The sequence below is a fragment of the Siniperca chuatsi genome, linkage group LG21 (genome assembly GCF_020085105.1).
Source record: "Siniperca chuatsi isolate FFG_IHB_CAS linkage group LG21, ASM2008510v1, whole genome shotgun sequence".
Lineage (NCBI taxonomy): Eukaryota > Metazoa > Chordata > Actinopteri > Centrarchiformes > Sinipercidae > Siniperca > Siniperca chuatsi.
In genome coordinates this window covers 18,220,174-18,243,427 of record NC_058062.1, presented here as the reverse complement: position 1 = coordinate 18,243,427, position 23,254 = coordinate 18,220,174, and the positions used below count along the sequence as shown (strand labels likewise).

The 23,254-nt window shown below is 41.0% G+C and overlaps 3 protein-coding genes across 5 annotated transcripts; 2 read left to right on the top strand and 1 right to left on the bottom strand.

Moving 5' to 3' along the window:
• Positions 1 to 161: 161 nt before the first annotated feature.
• Positions 162 to 7,065, bottom strand: pglyrp6 (peptidoglycan recognition protein 6). Of its 2 annotated transcripts, none has more exons than XM_044182508.1 (5): positions 6,934 to 7,065; positions 2,315 to 3,130; positions 1,927 to 2,137; positions 1,531 to 1,825; positions 162 to 259 (listed from the first exon to the last, which is right to left on the bottom strand). In XM_044182508.1, exons 1-5 carry the CDS (start codon positions 7,001 to 7,003, stop codon positions 245 to 247), a joined length of 1,407 nt encoding a protein of 468 aa, XP_044038443.1. In that variant the 5' UTR covers positions 7,004 to 7,065; the 3' UTR covers positions 162 to 244. The 2 variants fall into 2 exon arrangements, with proteins under 2 accessions (XP_044038443.1, XP_044038444.1); XM_044182509.1 differs by lacking the exon at positions 6,934 to 7,065 and adding an exon at positions 4,307 to 5,530.
• Positions 6,969 to 9,022, top strand: trappc5 (trafficking protein particle complex subunit 5). The gene is made up of 2 exons (XM_044182510.1): positions 6,969 to 7,238; positions 7,325 to 9,022. Exons 1-2 carry the CDS (start codon positions 6,969 to 6,971, stop codon positions 7,619 to 7,621), a joined length of 567 nt encoding a protein of 188 aa, XP_044038445.1. The 3' UTR covers positions 7,622 to 9,022.
• Positions 9,023 to 9,164: 142 nt separating this feature from the next.
• Positions 9,165 to 21,873, top strand: mcoln1b (mucolipin TRP cation channel 1b). 2 transcript variants are annotated; one of them, XM_044182506.1, is made up of 13 exons: positions 9,165 to 9,373; positions 10,411 to 10,664; positions 10,829 to 10,990; positions 11,903 to 12,056; positions 12,592 to 12,673; positions 12,824 to 12,920; positions 13,016 to 13,115; positions 13,261 to 13,367; positions 14,219 to 14,368; positions 14,489 to 14,590; positions 14,736 to 14,858; positions 16,261 to 16,467; positions 17,217 to 21,873. In XM_044182506.1, exons 1-13 carry the CDS (start codon positions 9,331 to 9,333, stop codon positions 17,346 to 17,348), a joined length of 1,713 nt encoding a protein of 570 aa, XP_044038441.1. In that variant the 5' UTR covers positions 9,165 to 9,330; the 3' UTR covers positions 17,349 to 21,873. The 2 variants fall into 2 exon arrangements, with proteins under 2 accessions (XP_044038441.1, XP_044038442.1); XM_044182507.1 differs by lacking the exon at positions 9,165 to 9,373 and having other exon boundaries at positions 10,569 to 10,692.
• The last annotated feature ends 1,381 nt before the right edge of the window (positions 21,874 to 23,254 follow it).

The following is a 23,254-nucleotide window of genomic DNA, read 5'->3' as shown; positions in this document are numbered from 1 at the left end:
TCGTAATTGTAGTGGAGTAGAAGTTTTTTTTTTTAACTTAAGTACAGTACTTGAGTAAATGTACTGTAGTTACTCTCCACCACTGCTTTTCACAGCAATCACATGAGATGTCATGTACCACAGGTCACAGTGTTCAAAAGAAAACAGCAACAGTCAGAACATAAGTATAAGACAAACATTTATTGTGTTTTACGTTTTAGTTTATTAGGAGGCTAGTGTCTTCCTCTTGTCAAGCAGATCATTTTCATTTCTTGACCTCCTAAAAAGGAAGGAAACAGTGAAACAGTTATGCAGTGGTGGAAGAAGTATTCAGATCATAAGTAAAAGTAGCAATACAACAAGGGGGAAAAAAACAAGGAAAAATCCTACTTAAATAAAAGTACAGTACAGTATTATCAGAAAAAATGTACCTAAAGTATCAAAGTAAACTTGTTGTAAACTTGTATCAAAGTAAAGTTGTTAGTACTGATGCATCAATGTGTGTCTGGTGTAGCTGCTCGAGGTGAAGCTACTGCAGTTTTAACGACTTTATATACAGTTACTGTAGGTAGTTAAATCCAGTGGTTCCCAACCTGGGGGTCAGGCCCCTCCAAAGGGTCACAAGATAAATCTGAGGGGTCATGAGATGATTAATGGTGTTGGAAAGATGGAAGAAAAAAAAAACCCAAAGTTCTGATACACACATTTTTATTTGTTTTGGGATATTTCTTTAATCTTTGCTTTTTTGTGCAGTATTAGAGAATTTGACCTATTTGAGCCTCAAATAGTTATTTAAATAAAAACGTGAGAGGTTTGGAGGTGAAATGTCTCTTTGGCAGAACTGCTAACAACATGACTTAGGACCCCAACCAGATGCTGCTTTTTTAAAGAACAATATTTCCCTCTGAATTATAGTGGAGTAGAAGTATAGTAGTAGTAACATAGTAAAAATACTCAGTACTCGTACAAGTACCTCAAGATTATATGTAAGTACAGTACTTAAGTATATGTACTCAGTTATTATCCACCACTGCGTTTACACATACCCATGCAACTAAAACTGTATGCCAGAAAATACTGTAAGAGCCGTAAGTATAAAAGTGATTTGAAGATATACTGTATGTTGTTTTATAATCTAATATTATAATATATAACATTTTGAAATTCTTTACTCTTGGGTAATATTATATATTATTATGTAAATGTAGAAATGAGAAGTCATTGTTGCTAAGGTTAATGTTATAGTAGTTAAAATAGTATAATAGCAGTGGTAGTAATAATAGAAACCAGAAAAGAGTGCAAGTACAAACATCAAGGTGTTCTCGCAATCCTTAGACATGCCCTGACTGTCCTGACATGTCCAAAAAGGAGGATTAAAAGACATAATGAGGGATGCCGTGCCCTAATGGCAACAGGCAGCTGAGTCTTGCATCCTTGACTGTGCTCTTTTGAGCTTCCTTTTCCTGTTATGACAAGGCAATCAGGGCATTAAGCGCAATTTGGAGCAGGTTGTGTTCTTTTCTGGATATCCAATTACTCCTGTGTACATACCCCAAAGTGTTCCCAGCCTGTGATCTCATTATAGAGAGCATCTCCGGGACAGGCAGTGTTCACCACCTGTCTGTGCCCCTGCAGGGTGAAGTTGGCTACCAGTCGCCCACCAGTAACAGCGCAGGATGCCAGCTGATCTCTCACCAGCCCCATGGCATGCTTGGAGGGCAGGCTGGTGACGTAGTCTCCGATGAAGGAAACGCCGTAGCCTATGGAGTTGTGTCCGAGGGTGTGGGCCCCTCGCCAGTGCCAGCCTCGGCCCTCATAGAGGTACCCGTCAGAGCCTGCGACGAAGCTTTAGGAGCACAGAGTGTCTTAGAAATTGGAAGTTGGGTGCAAAAGTTTGCATATGTATATTTGACATGTACAAGAGATGTCAAACCTGACTGCTTTTACCTGTAGCCTATGTCATCCCAGCCTCTGTCCTCCTGGTGGAAGCGCTGCATGGAGCGCATGTCTGCGGAGCACTGCTGGAAGGTCAGACAGGGCTGGCTCGGTGTGTGAGTGTGGTGGATGTACATGAAGGAGAGCGGAAGAGACAGGTTGGTGGGGGTTCCTCTGTACGGCTCTGCGCCCCACATACAGCGAGGTATGATGGGTGGGCAATCTGAAACAGATGAATAATCAATGACCAGAGCTGGTTATTGTATGTAAATAGAATAAAGTAAAGGGATAATAATTAGCCTCTTCTCTTCGTATTTTTAATGGATGATCAAAATGGATTATTCTCAACAATTGTTTTCAGAATTCTTTCACTTCCTCTGCGGTTTGGTCTCGTGCTCACCCATGTACTTTTGGTAAAACTCTCTCATTCCCTTTTTCAGCACAGCCGTCAGCTGCCTCTTCTCCTTCTTCTCCATCTTTGAGCGCCCCTTCAGTCTCCGCTGCAGCTCTACTGATTTCACCACCTGTCTCACCAGCGCAGGAGGGGTGACCAGCCCTCTGAAGTTCTCCCTGCGACGTCGGCTGATGAGGCGCGGGGCGGCGTCCAGTCCTTGGCTCTCCAGCTGGTGGCAGTAGTACTCTGTCAGCAGACTGCTCAGCTTGAGAGGACGTCTGGATTTGACCTCCGTCCCTAGAATCACGCCGTCTATGCCTCCGTTGACCTGAGCAGTGGTGAGCAGAGAGGGGCTGTCCAAAAGGGTGAAGACCTGAGGAGAGGTTACATTGTCCCAGCAGCCGTCTCGTCCCAGAAGCTGGGTGAGAGGAGAGCTGTGCCCGACAGAAAGGTCCAGGTCTTTTGGCAGAGTGAGCTGGTACAGGCCCCGAACACCCCCCTTAGACTTGGAGAGGAAACCCGCCTCGATGCCCAGGAGGAGGGGCATGAGGGCAACAGTGGTGCCATCAGAAGCCAGGACCACGCCTTCCTCTTTAGCATCTTCTGTCACCCTGTGATGCAAAGCCTTGCTAATGTAAACTGAGAGGCTGGCGTTCATTTCAGGACCACCAGACTCGGCATTACCAAGGAAGTGCTGAATGAATGCATCATTAAGGCCAGCTGCCCTGCGCAGCCTCCTCAGCACAGCTACTGGCTCTGACCCAGGGTCCCCGTCTTCCACCTGCTTCACCGCCGTGATGAAGTCATCCATGTGCCAGGAAGCTGGAGGCGAGAACAGAAAACAGTGTCTTTGTCACTCAGATGAAAACCCATCTCTTCAGCCCTACACAACCTTACCCTTAAACTCTGTTTGTACCCCCAACACACACACACACACACACACATGCACTGTTGTCACCTGGGGTATAGCTATTAGGGGAATAGTAGAACTAAGTACCCAGGGCCCCAACATGTAGAGGGCCCTCAAAAAGACCATTACTGCTGGCTGAAGAAACGAGAGTGAGTACAAATCGCAAGCAGTGTTTCAGAATGGTTTAATAGTAGCACGTAATGTGGCTAGCTGGCTAATCTGATAATAGTTAGCTTGCTGATAAATGAAGCAGCATTAGTTTCAGTTTGAGAAACAGCCACAGAGAGTGGATCAGCTGCAGGTCAGAAACATTTAATAACTGAGTTATTACTAAACATTACTAATCTACTAATCCTGTGTTTTCAGTTTTTATATTGGGGCTACCATTTTTGTATACATATGTCTTGTGCTTTTATGTTTCTGTGTTGCAACAGGCTGGGCTAGCACTTGTTGGAAACTAATTCACCTTAATTCTGCAAATGAAACATGATTCCAGTGAAGTCTTATTCGGTTGTCTTTTATTATGAAATACAGTAAAACTGCCTCATGCTCAGGGTATAATGACAACCGTGACAGAAATAATGTTCAATTACAGTAAAGCTTCACACAGTAATTACAGTAAGTTCAAAATAGAGGGCTGAAATATGCTGATGTTTCACATTGTGACTTCCTTAAATGTATAATAAACACTTCATTGCTAATTATTCTAATGACCTCCACAGATGCATGTGTTTACCCCTTTAAATTCAAGTATTTGTCCATGCGTGACAATGGACGTATTAGAAGGGTGTCACTCTGCTGATAAGAGGAATGATTAGCTGCACGCAGGCTGACATTTCAGCTGCAGATGGTGTAGGAGCCTATGTGACAAAAAGTTTAGATTTTAGCTACTGCTCATGCTCGACAGAAAACAAACTGCTGAAAGAGTGAAACTTGCCAAGCAGATACACAATTATAAAGAATCTCATCTGACGATTTGATCTTGACCGGAATACATATATGATACATACATACATTCATACATACATATTGCCATCACGTGCAATGCAGCTCACAAAACCGGTGAAAACATAAACAAATGTCCTTACCTTCTGCATACGTGCTGACCAAGACCACCACAAGGACCAGGGTCTGTTTCCAGCAGCCTTTATCCATCCTGAGCCGTGAACACCTTCAGCTCCAAGCTTAAAATGTCTTTTACCTTGTTACGTCTCTCTCATTTATAGAAGTTTGCGTGCAGAGTAAATGGGTGGTTATGTAACAGTTGTAGACATACAGTAGATACGCCCGCATCCAATCTGTTGGTGTGACTGACTAAACAATGTGGGGAAACTGGCACCTGTAATGTGTACAGTGTAGAGGCGTTTGTCCTTAACGGTTGATGTCCTATATACAACACGCGCTGTCGACGTGCCCTGACTGGGCAATTTTCGAGAAATTCTCAAGTTCTGTAATAAATCTCAGTCATCTCGTTTGTGTCATTAATGTGGCTGCTGCTTGTGAAACCTTCTGGGAATACAATCAGCCAGTAGCGAACTCTTCACTACTGTACAAATCATTGGCAGTCCTCTCTGAGGCAATAAGCATGTTCTCCTTAATGTTCAGAAAACACAAAACCAGGCTGCAAAACTGAGGAAGTCCCAGAACCATGAATCGTGTGTATGTGATGTGGTGGCAGTGACAGAAACGGATATATTCATTATTGATTTTATGTCCGGTTTGTATGTGCACACTGACCGTGTTGAAAATGCAGCTATGAAGAAGTGCACAAAAGTCCAAAAGTCACAGATCAGTGCTTACAGTAGTCATATGAGGTCAAGAACAGGAAGTGGATGTAGTCTATGGCTGAAGTGGAAAATACATTGCAGAAGATCAAAGAGGGAGGGAGGGAGGGTTTCACGAGACTAAAATGAGAACATACAAAATGAAGACGTATAAAGTTTTGAGGGTGGGGTGCGCTTGACTATAGGGGAGACAAATGTCAGATGAAACTCAAGTTGAGCAGACCTTTTTTCACCGCAGACATTCTGACTTGGCAAGCGCGGGTGGGTGTAACTAATAACATTCATAATTGTTGTATTGCACTGACTGCTGGAACTGAGCCATCATTAATGTTTCACCTGCGCCTCTCCTGTTATGTTGTGTATATTAACCGTATCTGTTAGGCATATCGGTTTATTCTATTTTAAGGTGACTTTTTGACATTTTGCCAGGGACAAGAGATAAAAAATGACCCAGTAGGCTAACTCTGGCTAATTTGCAGTTCTTTTTTTCTGCCGATCAATGGGCAACCTGTCAAATGAACAACAAACTAAATAAATAAAATAAAACAAGTAAAGTGTTGGTGTAGCATTAGATAAAGAATGTGCAGTAGACTACTGTAGGTCAATATAAGTATGGGCCATGGGTGGAGCTTGTGAATAATTGAAGAAATAAGAGGAATATGAGACAATTCATATCACAAAGGTAAAGCTTTTTGTTTCAACAAACTGTATATGTAGCCTAATACACTGCACATTTTCTCTTTATATTGTAAATATTGTCTTTGTGTACACGTTGACGCTGCAGGCTCCGGTACAGTAGGTGGCGCTGTGCAAAGTTAAATGCCGGTTGCAATTCGCGAGTAAACAAAACGTAGAGGAAGAAGAAGAAGAAGAATATTAAAAAAAAAACTGGACAGGAGCTGATCTATCAACAAGCAACAAGGTTCGTTTATCTTAAAAGAGCTTTATAGAAATCTGAAGAATAGATCCCATGTCATCTACACTGTATTTGTGTTTTTAAAACGCATGTGTCCACTCCTGGAAGGGCTCGCATGCAGTTATCGTAGCAGGAAGTACCAGCTAGCATTTGTGGCTACCTAGCTAACAGCTAGTGGCGATCAGCTGTTTGTTGGGTTTGAAAGGCTCAAACTGGGCAGCCATTAGTAGAGGCACCGTGCGTATCGTATGTACAAATGTGTCGTTTGTATTTGTTAGGCGAAATGGATCTGATGTAGGGAGAACTGGCTAAGTGGGGCCCGTCGATAAGAAGTGAGCACACATTTCCCTCAAATCCAATGGAAGAAATCTCACCTTTTGGAGAATGTGCTGTGTGAAAGTGGGATTATTGTGATGTCATTTGACAATCTGTATTTTCAGCCCCTCACATGTGAAGATTTGCTGATTTTCTCCGTTTTATATTATTGTATATTGAATATTTTTCGGGATTCTGGACTGTTGGTTGTACAAAACAAGCAATATGATGCTGCCACTGTGCGTTCTGGGAAATTGAGATGGGGATTTTTTTTTACTATTATTACTAAACCAGTAATCTGCGAAAAAATAATCGACACACTCAATTAATAAATAGTGGAATATTGGTTAGTTGCAGCCTTATGTTAGTTTAGGTAGCCTGCAAAAAACTTCATAATCTTACAACTGCAGGCTTGATTTCTGTATGAAGCAGCAACATGATGGGTGTGCAGAAGTTGCACCAGGACCCCTGGTTGGGAATCACTGCGATAATCCATATACATGAATTGTGCAGATATTTGTGCCAATACATGTTTGCAGAAATATGTGCAAGAGATCATGTTTTAATTTCCATCAAAAATGCTAAACAACAGAAAAACTCTCAGCTGGTTTCAAAAACTAAATACACATGTATCCAGTTCTCTCTGCTAGACACCAGCTAGTTATCAATGATCTGCGTATGTGTGTCAGTAGACACTAACCTGTGCTGTGGATTATCGTCGCTCTCCAACAGAAAATGGACACGAGGTTCACTCGAGGTAAATCCAACATCTTGGAGCGACCCCTGACCCGACCCAAGACTGAGGTCAGCGTGAGCACTTTTGCCCTCCTGTTCTCAGAGATGGTCCAGTACTGTCAGAGCCGCGTGTACTCTGTGTCTGAGCTGCAGACACGCCTGGCAGACATGGGCCAGAGTGTGGGAGCCAGCATGCTGGACGTGCTGGTGCTGAGGGAGAAGAACGGGAAGAGGGAGACCAAAGTGCTGAATATGCTGCTCTTCATCAAGGTGAGCGGAATGTAAAACGCTGCTGGTGGTTTTAGAGTTCAGTCACTTTTTCCTTTTTTAACTCCAACAGTTTTCTTTCCTTTTAGGTTAATGTCTGGAAGTCTTTGTTCGGGAAGGAGGCTGACAAGCTGGAGCAGGCCAACGATGATGACAAGACGTATTACATCATAGAAAAGGAGCCACTTATCAATGCGTACATCTCTGTGCCCAAGGAGAACAGCAGCTTGAACTGCGCTGCCTTCACCGCGGGCATCGTGGAGGCCATCCTCACACACAGCGGCTTCCCTGCCAAGGTCACTGCCCACTGGCACAAAGGCACCACGCTGATGATAAAGTTTAACGAGTCAGTCATAGCCAGGGACAAGGCTTTGGACGGCAGATAAGGAAGACTGGAGACAGTGGGTGGTTACATTAATCAATACAGGTTGAAGATAAATCATCCAGGTCCAGGCTAGTGTTTGTTCCTGACTCAATGTCCTTGTGGTAACCGATGAGACGGGGTGACTTTATGGATGGAGGGATGACTGCACCATACTGAGCCACGTCTCGAGCAGAAAACACGCAGCTAGTTGGTTCAATTAGACGAATCAATCAACGAATCAATTCATTCGAAAACATAATCGACTGATTATTTGATAATGAAAGTAACGGCGAGGTGCAGGCATTGCCTCATAGGGTGAAGGTGAAACTCATCAAAAACAACTCACTAAATGGTGGCCAACTAATTGGAGCGTCCCTGGTTTCTATAATGTCAATAAAAATTAGTGTCACAATACCTCCTTTTAATGCTACGAAATATTTTATTTTACAGAGGGGAGTCCAGGCTCATGAGGTTATTTCTCAAAGTTTTTGTTTTCTCTGTTTCTTTCCAGTTCAACTCCAGCTGCATGTTTCATCTCTAAAATAGATTCATAATCAGGGCCGTAGCTACAATTGACGACACTGAGGTCTTATCCTCACTATTTTTGTTGTATTATATTTTATTATATTTTTTATTATTGTGTGTGTGTGTGTGTGACTTTGTGATTATTAGTAACATAGGGGAGTTTACATTCTATAATTTAAAAAAAAACGTACACATGGTGTTTTTCAAGCTGACGCCAATATTTTTAGATGCAGCATTTTGACAAATTTGATTACCAGCGAAATAATAAATAAATAAATAAATAAATAAAGGCTTCAGCATTTCTCCACCAGAATTTTTTATTACTGGCAGCATGAAGGAAGGCTTCGAAACACCGTTTAGACCGTCAGGTTGGGAAATTTACAGAATATATAGTCGAACTGTCAACTCAATAAATAAAATGTGAAAAATCCAAGTGATGAATGAAATGCAGAACTTTTTGGTTTCTGGTAAAAATAAAGTGTGTGAGGGTGGAGCATCCTGGTGACCAGTGCAATACCAGTGTGTCCAGTTTGATTCCAGCTGGGGAATTTTTGTTGCATGACATACACCCCCCCACATTTCCTGTCTGTCTCTTACTGTTTCCTCCTGTTTCCAGTCTTTGTGCTAAGCTAAGCTAACTGGCTGATGGCTGTAAATTCATATTTACCGTACAGACATGAGTGTGCTGTCAGCCTCGTTGTCTAACTCTGCAATAAAGCAAATAAACAAAATGTTGAACTGTTCCTTTTGGGGGGGGGCTCATGACCTCAGGTTATCTACAGTGTTGGCTACGGCCCTGCTCATACTATGTTTCTTGTGCTTGTTATTGTTGATGGCATTGTTTATTTGTCTGTTAATCTTGAATGAAACTGTAAGAAAATAAAAATGTGAAATGGCACGTGAGTCTGAGTCATTACCATACCAAATATTAACCTCGATGGCGTGCTAGCTGCCTAAATCTAATTTTTGCTCCAGATGAGACAGGGTGACTGAAGGACGCTTCACGGTAGTCACGTGGCGGAGTCACGTGCTTACCAGGAAGCTGCGATCTGTTTACCTGTGTGTCATCCATACACTGCGACACTCAGCATCCTTTATGTACGATGGAAACCGACACGCTTTAATAATATGAATTCACTCACTGCTCCATGTTTGTGCCGATGATGTCCTTCTCCGTCATCCTCGCGTGACAGTCCAAGCATCACCATGGCGTCTTCAAGTTACGCTTGCATCCAAGACGGCGCCACAGGTTTGTCGGTACACCATTCCTAGTTGGGGTTTTTTTCTGTCTCCATAGCGCAAACGACTCTGTGTGTTTCTGTCTCTGGTCCATGGTTGTTGCAAATACATGTATTACTGCTGTTTTCACGTGCTCACGTCATATCATGTCATGTTCGTTTCTATGTGGTGGCGTCGATTATGCCAAGATGTGATTTATATCGGCTCTTACAAGGAAAGGCTTAATATCAACGTTGAATAGATTCGCCCTGCTGCATTCCATTTTACTTGTTGAGCAGGTCCCAGTTAAAGCAATATCCTTAGGCTCATCCCATTTGTACAATGAATGATTTACATACACAGGTGACACAAAGCTTAAAGCTTACTCTACTGATTTTACACCTTAAGTTCAGGCTGGCATTAAGAATATACTTAATGGTTGTTTATTTGACTGTTTATTTTATTGCTTTTGTGTATTTTATGTATTTTATTTCTTTATAGTTCGTCATTCACTGTGGTATTTTATTTCTCTTGTTGTGAAGCACTTTGTACTTTGTTTTGATAAGTGCTCTATAATAAAGTTTTTATTATTATTATTATTATTATTATTATTATTAGACTTTTCAGCCTGTGAAAACAGCTGTATAATATCCCCTGAGGCTCCGGAGGGAGGAATTTTGGGAAAAACAAATAACCTTGGTGATGTCATCAGGGTTATTTCGGATTGGGTTTGAAACCTAAAATATTTAACAGAAAGGCTGTGTTACAAGCTGCAGGTGTAGAGTTTGAAAGAAGTGGGCATGTAGGAGGCAGATTATTTTCTTGATTTAGCCGTTTGGTCTATAAAACATCAGAAAACAGTGAAAAATGCTCACCACGATTTCAAAAGTCATGACACCTGGGCCTCTTCTGCTTCCATTTGGATCGATTTTTGTCTCTTGTAAGTCCCTCAACTTTCTGAAAGTGCTATGCTTAATCTCTCGAGTGCCTCTTTAACATTTAATCACTGCTGATCATGTTTAAGGTTCATCTCCAATCTAAAACCATGGATTTCTCTGTATTTCCCAGAGAAGGACAGACTCCTCTCCTCCGTGGTCAGCTATGGGCCCCGGGACCTTCTTGGGGATGGGAGCCCCCGTCCCACTAGTCTGGTGGGCTCTGAGCCCCACCAGCAGCAGCAGCAGGAGGAAGAGGAGGGGGAGGCCCTGAGGAGGAAGCTCAAGTACTTCTTCATGAGTCCTTGTGACAAGTATCACGCCAAGGGCCGCAAGCCTTTCAAACTTGGCCTGCAGCTGCTCAAAATCATCATTGTGACTGTGCAGGTGGATACAGCTTCATGCAGTGATTTACGTAAAGTACCATTCAGATTACATCAGAACATGACGGATGGATCTGTTATACTCTATGCAAGTTAAGTCATAAATATCATTCTGCAATTTCCTGACTGTGGAAGCTCATTTGTTTTGTCCCTGACTCTGCCTCTTAGTTGGTGCTGTTTGGACTGAGCAACCAGATGGTGGTGACATTTAAAGAGGAAAACACCGCTGCATTCAAACACCTCTTCCTGAAGGGTTACCAGGACAACGCTCCTCAGGACATCCACACGCAGAAGGAACTGTACAGCCGCATCCACTTTGCCATAGAGCAGGTAGCCTAATGATGACAAGACAAGGAGTCATTTCAGTGTGCTGCCTTAAAGGGTTGATTCACCCAAATGGCAAAAAACATATATTTTCTCTCTTACCTCCAGTCATATCCAGCCATGCAGATAGGTTTGGATTTTATTTGCTCAGGTTTTGAGATATCTTAACAGTTTATGGATGCAAACGTGACCTACTGAAGTTTACTTAAAAAGTAAAAAGAGACCAGGCCTCTAGTAGCCTCATAGACTCGTATGAAAACAAGACTAAGAGTCTACAGCCACGCTAGCAGCTCTGTGTGGTTGTACTTTGAGCTAAATTCTAATGTAGCATGCTAACATGCTCACAATGACAATGCTAACATGCTGATGTTAGCAGGTAAAATGTTCATCATGTTCACCATCTTAGTTTAGCGTGCTGACATTCGCTAACTGGCACTCAACACAAAGTACAGCTGAGGCTGATGGGAATGTCAGTAGTTTTGCAGGCATTTGGTCATAAACCAAAGTACTGGACAAAGAGAAATTTTGACCTGATGATGTAGTAGATGTTTAGATATTTAATGTCAGTCAAAAACAGTTGGGAACCACTGCTGTGGATTATCCAGAGTAACAGTGACACGGTTCTGAAACGAGACATTGCTGCACCACAGAAGAAACTCACCTCCACTGTATTGGGGAGGACGCAGAAATATCCCAAAATGTATTAATTTGGATATCAAATTAAAACTTTTTGCAGGGGTAGATATCACTAGAGACGAGGGAGGAAAAAAAAAACGACTCTGTAAAGAGTTGCACTAGCATTTGGTTCAGATGGGAGAGTAAAGGTTCTTCCACCTTGCAAAGAAGACATGAAGGTTCGATACCTGAGATGGGCACCATTGTAAGCGTGCTGTTCTGTACTTCTGTTTTCCCCTTCAGTACATGGCTCTACCTCAGATCTCACTGGGACGGTATGCATACGTGTTGGGCGTCGGTGTAAACGGAAGTGCGCTCTCCCTCTGCCAGAGGTACTACAGGGGCAGCATCGACCCCGTCAACGACACCTTTGACATTGATCCCCATTTTGCCACTGGTAGGATGACCTTTAGCTTTAATACTTTTTCTTCCGTGGTGTTAACATTAACTTTGTCCCTGGGTATTCGACATTAAAACCAGCATGCCTTGTTATTTATTCAGTGCCAGTATTTTCTTGGCCCTTAAAGAAATGACTGTGTCAGTGAGTCATTGTGTTGCTGCTCTACATATGTCAAGAGGTGCCCTGCAACTGTGCCCTACTTTCAAATAGTTCCTATCACCAAAAACACCACACAAAAGCTTGTTTTTCCTCTCCATATACTTTAGTAGCAGCACACTATGTCTCTGCCTTGGGAAAGGAGTTATTTGCATACACCTGCTGAACTGGCAGAGATTACTGTTGGCAATGTATGATAAAAATAAGTAAAAATAAATATGGTCGCTAAGCTCCAAGGGGACGATTCTGCATTAAAATACTTTGAGGAAGTGTAGAAGTGTGGTTTCGTGCTTCACATGGTTTTGGATGGTTTTAAAACTTCCCCATGTGATATTTTTTTAGTTCCTCTAATGCTATTTTCTGATTTTCTTTCCAGATTGCATTGGTCTGGATCCGGTGAATTACAGTTCTGCTCCAGGAAACAGTGAATACAGGAATATCACTCTCAAGTTTGACAAGTTAGACGATATTTTGTTTGTTTTTTTATTACAAATAAGAAAGTGTTATTTTTCTTCACAGTGTTAACTATTCACATTCTCTGTGTCTCTCTAACATATATATATATATATATATATATATATATATATATATAATATATTTGTCTCCAGGCTGATCAATGTAACAATTGACTTCCAGCTGAAGGCCATCAACATTCAGACCATTATAAACAATGAAATCCCTGACTGCTACACCTTTGCTATCACGGTGAGTTATCTCCTCTATTGTTCTATTTAAATGAGTTGTGTCAAAATGTCCATACCCAGAGGCTGTGTATTTACCCTGCTTCTTGTTGCTATCAGATCATCATGGATAACAGGGCGCACAGCGGCAAAGTTAAGATCAGTCTAAAGAACCAGGCCTCCATAAAAGAGTGTAAAGACCCCAACGTGTCTGGACACGGTGAGTAACTGGAGGTGGATGAGCTGCGATGGACACATGATTTGTGGAGATATTCACTCATCTGACTCTTAATATCAACTGTTTTATCATCATGTCATTTTCTCAATTGCCTTTGATCCCTCTCATTCGGCTCCTCTTCTGTCAGCGGAGAGCTATGCGCGGGAGTTCTTCGATGTGCTGGTGGCGTTCGTCTGTCTGCTGTCCCTGCTGCTGTGTGGGCGCTCCATCCTTAGAGGCATCCTCCTGCAACACGTAAGAAGGCAGACCAAACATTTATGTTGTGAAAATACTGTTTTACTTGGTCAAATTTCCATCTTGTACATACAGTTCTCTTTTCTAAATTCAATCGGGCTGTGCACAATATATTTTGTTGATTTAAATACACAGAAATTAAAGGTGGGCCGTGGATTTGGGTACAAAACAAAAGTCTGAATGGATTTCCTTTCTCATAAAAGATTTGCAAAGCCGATTTTATTTCATTTTTTTCAAGTTTCAAAACCCACATGTTCACTTGGTAGCACAGTCTTCTCCCCTGCCTTTGCTGGCACATTGCTGCTGGGTGACATAAACAAACAAAAGTGCTCTGATGCTAACAAGGCGATCTTTGCTAACCTGAATCTTTTGTTTATTTCAATAAAATTCAACTTGTATTATTTTATTAGAAGTTTCCTTTGTATTGTTAATGATTGATAAAAATGAAATCTGTTTTTTTTGGGGGGGGGGGGCATGACAGAGAAACAAACACTGCTTTGAGGCATGCAGGGGCACTGAGTTTCAAGTAGATTAGATAAGAAGTTGATTTTCACCTCTGACATCTGTGAAAGAACTGGAGACTTCTCATGTTCAGTTTCTTTCATCTTGAGTTCCCTTCACACACTTTAGGACATGTATGACAACATTCTGGTGAAAATTAAAGAAGTAGTCCGCCACATAGGCCCCCTGTAAAGCCACAACTTGTTCTTTTTACACTGCCATTTATGTATGGACTAAACAAACAAGATGTAACCTATTAATTAGTTGGGTTTTTTACATTTTTAAGTAAATTGAAATAGAACACAACATAGCTTCTCATGTTATTGATCATCTTCCATCTCCCTAACCAGGAGTACGTTCAGTTTTTCAAACACAAACTTGGCCGCGGTGTGAGCTGGGGAGACAGAATGGAGTTCATCAACGGCTGGTATATTCTGCTCATCGTCAGCGACATGTTCACCATCATCGGCAGCTTCATCAAAATTGGGATTGAGTCCAAGGTAATATTTATCACGGGGAAATGATCATCTCCTGCTGAAGTATAATATAAACTGTTTTTTTCAGCTTTGCAGCACAATTCTCACTTTCTGGTAATTAATGATGTCACTGCTGTGATGCAGACGTTGTCATCATATGACATGTGCGGAATCCTGCTGGGAACCTCCACTCTGCTGGTGTGGGTGGGAGTCATCCGCTACCTCAGCTTCTTTCAGAAATACAATGTAGGTGAAAGACACACGCGCACACACACACACACACACACACACACACACACACACACACACACACACACATAAAGATCATCTTTCTTGGAAGGGCGAATATATTTTCCCTATATCATTCCCTCCCTCTCTCTTTATCTCACAGATCTTGATTGTGACTCTAAGAGCTGCTTTTCCTAATGTTATCCGCTTCTGCTGCTGTGCAGCTGCCATTTATATGGGATATTGCTTCTGTGGATGGATTGTGCTGGGGCCCTATCATGCCAAGGTACTGTACACACACTCTGCAGTGTCTCTAACCAGGAATAAGCAGGCATGAGTCATTCAGACCACAAGTACATGTCATAACAGCCTAATTATCATAAAATACCTTCCAGCATATCATCTTTGTAGCTATGTATAATTAATGGGAGAAGAAAATTGGCATTTATTAAATATGAATCATGACAACATTTTGTGGATGTCTTGTTTTTGCTTGCAATGTTGGTGTACTGTGTTCTGGTAGAAATCAAGCAACCTTACAAATAGCAACTAATAAAACTTCACATATGCAAAAGATTAGACAATAAAAGATTTTAATTGAAAATGTGCAATTAAACACATTTAGACCACTACAAAAATATTTGTAGAAGTTCAAGAATCACACTAAAACTGGCAGCTAAAAGCTACAAATTATAAATACAATACTAAATCCGTCGATCCGTATTGTATTTCCATAAAGTTGTGTGACTCACAAGATACAGTTTAAATACAGAATAGTCAATATTGAAGCAGCAGAGGCTGAGATGTTAAAATATTTAGTTTCAAGCCTAAGCCAAGATAACCCTGATGACATCATCAGCGTTATCAGTTAGTTTACCTTAGCAAAAAGGCTTGGAACAGCTAGCCTGGCTGTCCAAAGATAGCCAAATCCACCTACCATTATCTCTAAACTAATTAACACAACATGTAAGGTTTGTTTAATCCGTCCAAAAACCAAAGTGTAAAAACGACACATTGTGGTTTTCGGGGGGGGGGTGGTTATGTGCCAGATTGTTTCTTGGCTGGGCGCAGTCACTTCCTGGAGTCTCCACTGGTTGCCTGGCAAACTCACAGTGACGCCAAGACTCCAGACTTACGTGTTAACTAGTGAGCTTTAGAGGTGCTGGTAGGCGGATTATGTTATTTTTGGACAAAGGCAGGCTGTTTCAACATTTCTCTTCTTAAGCTAACTGGCTAGGTTAGGTAGCTTCATATGGTTAAAACAACTCACTCAAAACAACAAACTATCCACTGCGCTGGCACTGTGGGACAGTTCGTTTCAGCGGGACACGTGAGGAACAACTAAAACAGAGGTAGCACTACTCTTATATATAACTTTGCGTTAGAGGTGCATCTCTCCTCCTGAAAATCAATTCCACCTGCAACCAAGATTACTACCTCACTAAACATGCTACAATATTTATATTGTATTTATATGAAAGTGATATCAATCTTTTCATCTAGCAAGAGTGCGAATAAGCGTATTTCCCAAAATGTCGAACTATTCCTTTGACATGTTGAAAACACTTTGGCCTCTCACCTCAGTGTCATTTCCTCATTTAAATACTGTGTTAATATTGCTTGCTTCAATTTCACTAATGTGTGTTGTGTTGTTGTTCCTTTGCACTGACTTCACCCCGTGTATACAGTTTCGCTCCCTGTCCATGGTGTCAGAGTGCCTGTTTTCTCTGATCAACGGAGACGACATGTTTATAACGTTCACTGAGATGGAGCAAGGCGGCACGCTGGTGTGGATCTTCAGCCAGGTCTACCTTTACACCTTTATCTCCCTCTTCATCTACATGGTGCTGTCCCTCTTCATTGCACTCATCACCGGAGCCTACGACACCATTATGGTATGGTTTCATTTAGTTACTCTCTCGTTTCTGTTCAGTTTAGAATTTTCCTATACTTAGGTTTATGACTAAATACCTGCAAAACAAATTACTTTCCTATCAGCCTGAGCTAACATGCTAAACTAAGATGGTAAACATGCAGCATCAGCATTGTCATTGTGAGCATGTTAGCATGCTGACGTTAGCATTTAGCTCAAAGCACCACTGTGCTGAGCCACTAGCATGGCTGTAGACTCTTAGTCTTGTTAAAAAATTAACTCTGCTTTTTGTTCTGGACATTTGAAAGAAAAGAAGGACGACAGGTGGAAAATAGCTTTGGGTGAAGCAATGGAAAGTTTAAAATGAACCTGAAGGTGATGATGGAAAGTTTGAGCTGTGTGAGGGTCCTTCTAGAATATCAAAACACTATTTAATTTTTAAAGAATGAAGTCAAATCCAATTACAGTATATTAGATTTAGAAAAGGAGGGCCAGGATAAAGGCAGACTATTGATGCATGTAGGTTCTTTTTTTCTAATTCAAATCCACACAATGGCCAAGGACTTGGACTTGGATATTTTATGTGACATACACTGTAGCGCACGTCATCAAATTCTTTCTTTTGTAATTCCCTTCCAAGAGTATGTATGATAAGAGAACAGTCCTTACACAGTTTTCTGTTCAAATTAAACTCAATACAGACACAGGATTGTGAGTCACTGGTGAGATTAGTATGCAGAAACCTTTCAGCTGTACGTTGTCTTCCTACAGGCCCAAACACAGGAGCAGGTACGCGTCAGCGATCTGCACATGTTCATTGCAGAGTGCACGGACACGCCCAGCTCTGGCAAGTTTCGTAGGCCCGAAGAGTCGTCATGCACCTTCCTCTGCTGCTATGACTAGTGAGGAGGAGGAGGCACAGAGGGAGTAACCACTGTATGAGTGTGTGTGTATATGTGTCTGTGAGAAAGAGCAAGGGAGTTTTTTTTTGTTTTTTTTTCTGTAAAATGCTATATTTCCACTCCAGTGACAGCTGAGTGCAATTACACTCCTTTTTCCAGATACCCAGCAGGGACGATAAATGCCTTGAGAGTGAATAGACTGACCTTGGACCACGATGTCCTCCGTTGTGCATGTTTGAATTTTGCATTTAAATTTGTGCTGGAACGGTAGAACGCACTGCACAGTCACTAGCCCAATTACCTGCTTTGGCTTTTGTACTGTATGAATAATTTATTGTCTCTTTCTGAAATGTCAGTTTGTTAGGGCTTTGATGACTAGACGCATAATGCCAGTAAAGATATTCATTGCTGTAGACTGGACACAGGGTTCATGAAGTGAAATGGGTGCAAATTTTCACTTGAATGATCCGCTATGTACAGGGTTTTTATTATCATTTTATTGTCCACTTGGCTACCCAGGTGACTGGATTTTTGTGCCTCTTGATTATGTAAATATATGTATGTCCCCTGGATCTTCATAGCAGAGGTAGAATAGACACAAGAGACAGCCGGGCAAGCTGAAAAAACAGCGATCGTTAACTGCTGTATGTATGCATTAACTTCTGCAACATTTTCAGTCAAGGCTGTTCCACCACTCCCGTTATAATTATTCGCTCCTCATCCCCTTTGTTCATGTCCTCCTCTTGCTGGAAGGAGATGATGGCTGCACGAGGAAGGACGAGCCCTGCAGCCAGCCACTTAGTCATCAATATGCATGAATTGTTTCTGCTGTAAAGAGCCAGGTGACTGTGTGGGTTAATGCACTGCGAGACAGAGCCTTTCTACTGTTTAAAGTGCTCCGTTCAAGGCAGTAAAATAATATCAAAACATTGTCAAGTGACGCTTAAAGAGAGGTGTGTCATAGGAGAACATTGTAGGAGCTGCACATTGTGCAAGACTATGCTGCTTTACAAAGTTGAGAGAAAAAGGGGTTGAAGTTTGAAGGCTTGTAGCCAAACTTAGATTAGATTGAGACTGAGACCCACCCATCGGGACAGATAATGGTAACAGGTATGCGGACTGAAGTGATCAAAGATTAAGTAACTAACTGAAGGTTAAGATGGTGAGGAGTTTTTTAAGTATGGATTAAAAGGCCTCAACAGAGTCAGACTGTCTGTCTGATGTCAGCAGGGAGATTATTCCAGAGGAAGGGGCAAGAAAGGAAAAGGCCCTACAGCCAACTGGCTTCTTTTTAACTCTGGGGACAGACAGGAGCCAGACATTTATAGGGAGCCAATGAAGGGAAGCTAAAATTAGTGTAATATGGTAAACTTTTCTAGTTTTAATTATCTGCAGCATTCTGAACCATTTGAAGACTTTTCAGTACTAGCATGCGGCAGGACTGACAACAAAACGTTACAATAATAAAGTCTGGATGAAACAAAGGCATGAAATAGGATCTCTGCATCAGCCACGGACAGAAAAGTCCTCATTTTAGCAATGTTGTGTGAGTAAAAAAGGCGGTCTTGGTGATTTCTTTAATGTGCTGATCAAAAGAGAGGGTAGGATCAAACGTAAACGTAAGGTTCTTGGCTGTCGACTTTGAGAAATCACACAGTAATCAAGAGTTACTGTCATTTGATCAAACTGGTGTCTATGTGGTGCTGGGCCAGTGACCAGCATCTAATTTTTATCAGAATTTACGAGCTAGAAATTATGCGACATCCAGTTTTTCACAGCAGACAATTATATACTTTGGGAATGATCTTATGCCTTTATAGGCACAAACAGCTGAGTATCATCAGCCTAGCAGTGGAAATTAATTCCATGACTACGTATAATTTGGCCAAGAGGTGAAATATAAAGAGAGAAGAGCAGAGGGCCAAGAACAGAGCCCTGAGGTACTCCATAGTTCACATGAGAAAATGTTGATGTAATGTTATTATAGGAAACACACTGTGTTCTTTCAGATAGGTAGGACTTTAACCACAAGAGAGCCATAGACCCCAAATTGATTTTTCAGTCGATCTAGGAGTACATAGTGATTCATGGTGTCAAAAGTCACTCTGAGATCCAATAATAGAAGCACTGAGGTGGAATCCGAATCCATAGTAATCCAAAGATCATTCACCACTTTAGTAAGTACAGTTTCAGTGGAGTGACAGGCCCTGAAAGCAGATTGAAAAGGTTAAAAAAGACTACTGATATGTGTGCTCTCTCTAGTATTTTTGAAAAGAATGGAAGGTTAGAGACAGGTTGATAATTATTAAGAGACCCTGGATCAAGGTGTAGTTTCTTAAGTAAAGGTTTAACCACAGCAGGCTTAAAGCTAGTGGGGACAGTGCCGGTCATAAGTGATAAATTAACAATATTCAGTATTGTAGGTCCCAGAGATGGCCAGAAAAGTTTAGCTGGTAGGGAGTCAAGGAGGCAGTTGGTTGATTTAGAAGCCAGAATGCAGGATGACAACATTTCTCCCGGCATCAATTTTTAAACCTTTCATACTAAGGTCCTCCTGATGGGATGGGGTGTCTCTGGCTGGTCAGTGATCAAAACACTATAGTCACTGAAAGACTCTAATTGGTTAAGAATTGAAGGCGGGATCATATGCCATTACACTTTTACCCACTAGGAGGCGCTATTACACACGGAAACTTTCTGATGGGTAAGACTTTAGAGATATGGGTCATGTGCCGTTGCTAAGCAACACACCTGTCTACCTGAACTTTATCCTAGACTCCTGCAGAACAGGAGTATCCGGGACACATAATGTAGATACGATTCCTGGCAAAAAGACTTTCACTGTCTCTCCCCTGTGATAACAGTGCTAATCAGTGAACTTCCCAGGCTCTACCCAACAAAACGACCTTGGTTCCCACCATGTTCCCATTCAATGCATTCTTTGATTAAAATGAAACGCATCTAGGAAATGCAAATAATATGGTTGCTTTGATTAAAAAATAAACATCTAGGTTATATATTGATTATGCACTAAACACAATTTCCTTCAACAACCTCTTTGACCGTTTTGTCTTGGTAGAAAGAGCTGCAATTGAATCCAGGAGACTAGAAAGGGCTGTGTTTAAGTCACTGGTACAATTTTCAACAGGGCTTGTCGCTGCAGTGACAGGAGCCAGGACCACAGGCAATCACTCACCAAATGCAGCTAAAGTTGAGGAACCAATGTGGCGAGTTGGAGTATAAAAATTGATTTTTCAATTCCAGGAAACAGGAGAAATTGGGTGAATTAGCTTATCTTCCCAGCTAGCTTTAACTAGTTTGGTTTTTACCTCTGTTTTCTAGTTCTTGTGAATTTGTCATGCTGTTTTTTTCTCTCACAAAAAAGTACTCATTTCTACAGTATAATAATTTTTATGGTAAGGTAAGAAGTCAAAGTCAGATGCCTGTCTTAAGTCCAATATTTTTTATGTTTTTTAAACATGTTTTGGGCATTTTTGCCTTTATTTGGATAGTGATAGCTGCAGAGAAAGACAGGAAAGGCGGGGGAGAGAGAGAGAGAGAGAGAGAGAGAGAGAGAGAGGATGACGTGCATCAAAGGGCCACGGGCTGGAACCGAACCCCCATTAAGGACTCAGCCTTAATGGTACACGCTCCACCAGGTGAGCGACCGGGCCGCCCCCTTAAGTCAGTTCTGACCAAATATGAAGTTACTGTGTTTTGACTTTGTAGGGTAGTATGTACACAGCTTAGAGAGTTGTGTCTGTAATTTCCATAATGTGTCAGACTCAGACACTGTCATTGCACATAGCTCTTTCTTTTTTCTTTTTTTTTTTATCTGTGAACGAACTAGGGCATCTCTACAAACCAGCAGTTGTTCATTTGCCCTTTTTTTAAAGGAAAATGAATATTCGGAATAGCATTCTTATTATAGAAACTCACTGAAGTGGTAATGTCATTCCAGCATGCTGCGTGGAGGTATATGGAGGTTACTGTTCAATGGAAGAGAGATGATTACTGCACAAATTGTGTTTCAGGACTAAAGGGTAAAAACATTTTATTGCTCACTTATATGCTAACTTAAATGAATTAATATTGTTTACAATCATGTGTTTTCTTTTAATGAATCTTTATTTACACTTGTTTATTTGCACTTAATTAAGACTGATGTACAGCTTAATTCAATTTAAATGTGTCACATGGGAGCCATATAGCACAATGGAGCAAAACACTGTATATGTAATGCATCTGTTAGTGTTCTCCTGACACTTATGGGAAGGTCCTTTTAATGACACTCTGATTATGGTAACAGTGTAATTGCTCACTATACTCCTTATATTTTGTATGCTGTCTCAATTTTTTTTACCTCGTTCTGACAAGAAACAAGTAATAGCTAAAAGGAAGTACTCTGTATGGGAGGAACTTGCACAGTTTTTTTTATCCTCATTTGTATTGAATCTTTTATGTGACGATGCTGTATTCTGAATTGAAAGTACATGTCAGCAAAATAAACTGGAAAGACTCTGAAATTGTGTCAAGATCGTTGAAATAAGTAACCCAGGCCAGTGTTATGGTATATTGTGTGTCCAGTTTTAATAGTCAGCTGCTCAAACTCTTGATGCAATGTTGTTATCTACAATATTATCAATACAATAACATGGCACAGTGTTACTGAGATAAGCATAAGGTTTATTAAATCTATTTACTCTGATTTGTTTGTAAAATAGTGTTTTTATTAATAAACTCACTGATTCTCCGTGAGCCACTGAGCAATGGTGCAGTCCGATGGTGTAGGAGAGTTTTTGGGACACTTCTTTAATCAGAGTGTAAAGCAGCATTTGATGTTATGAAGTAACAAGACTAAGACTAGGAGACTTCAGCCACGCTAGCAATTATGAGAGGCTGTACTGAACAAAATGCTAAAAATGCTGATACTAAGCAGGTATGTTTACCATGGTCACTGTCTTAGTTAAGGTGTGTTGGTACGCTAACATTTGCTAATTAGCACCAAACACAAAGTACAGCTTCTGGGAATGCCATTAGTTTTAGGTATTTGGTCATAAACCAAAGTGTTGACCTGATGGACGCACAAGGAAAAGTTAAGGGATGACCAAAGTTATTACAATTCATCCTAAGGGTGGTAATGAATGTCTCTAACAAATTTTAATGACAATTCATCCAGCATTGAGACATTTCACTCAAAACCACAAATGTTATCTTAATGGTGGTGCTAGAGGAAAAGTCAGGGGATCACCGAAGTCATTAAGATACATCATCTGGGAACAATGAATGTCACTGTACAATTTGTGTCAATACATGATACAAAATACATAATTTTGAGATATAAGTGAAAACTCTGACCTGTTGGTGGCACTAGGAGAAAAGTCCGGGGACTGCCAAAGCCAGTGTGCTTCATCCTCTGGGCACCACAAATGTCTGTACAAAATTTCATGGCGAGCCATCCAATAGTTGCTGAGATATTTCAGTCTGGGCCAACGTGGTAGACTGACAGACCAACATTGCACGGCTCTATGGATGGCAATGTTGGTCTATTAAAAACAGACTTTAGGAAAATTTCTATACATATATAAATGAACCAAATAACACTTTTAATATGAAAATAAGAATGATTAAATAACATTTCATAATAATGAGAGTTTTAAGGATTTCTTAAAATTCAAAAGCAAATTTTTTTTTAAATCACAATTTTATTAGTTAATTTATATCTTTTACACAATCTGTATATATTTTATTTTATTCATTCAATACTGAACAGTCTGGGGCTCTATACTGTATCTCCGTGGTGCCACAAAGACAGAAAAACCTGTGGGATGTGGAAGTTAACGACTGCATATTTACATTTATAAAGAACTGTAATACATGGGACCTGTCCAAGGGGTACTCTGCGGT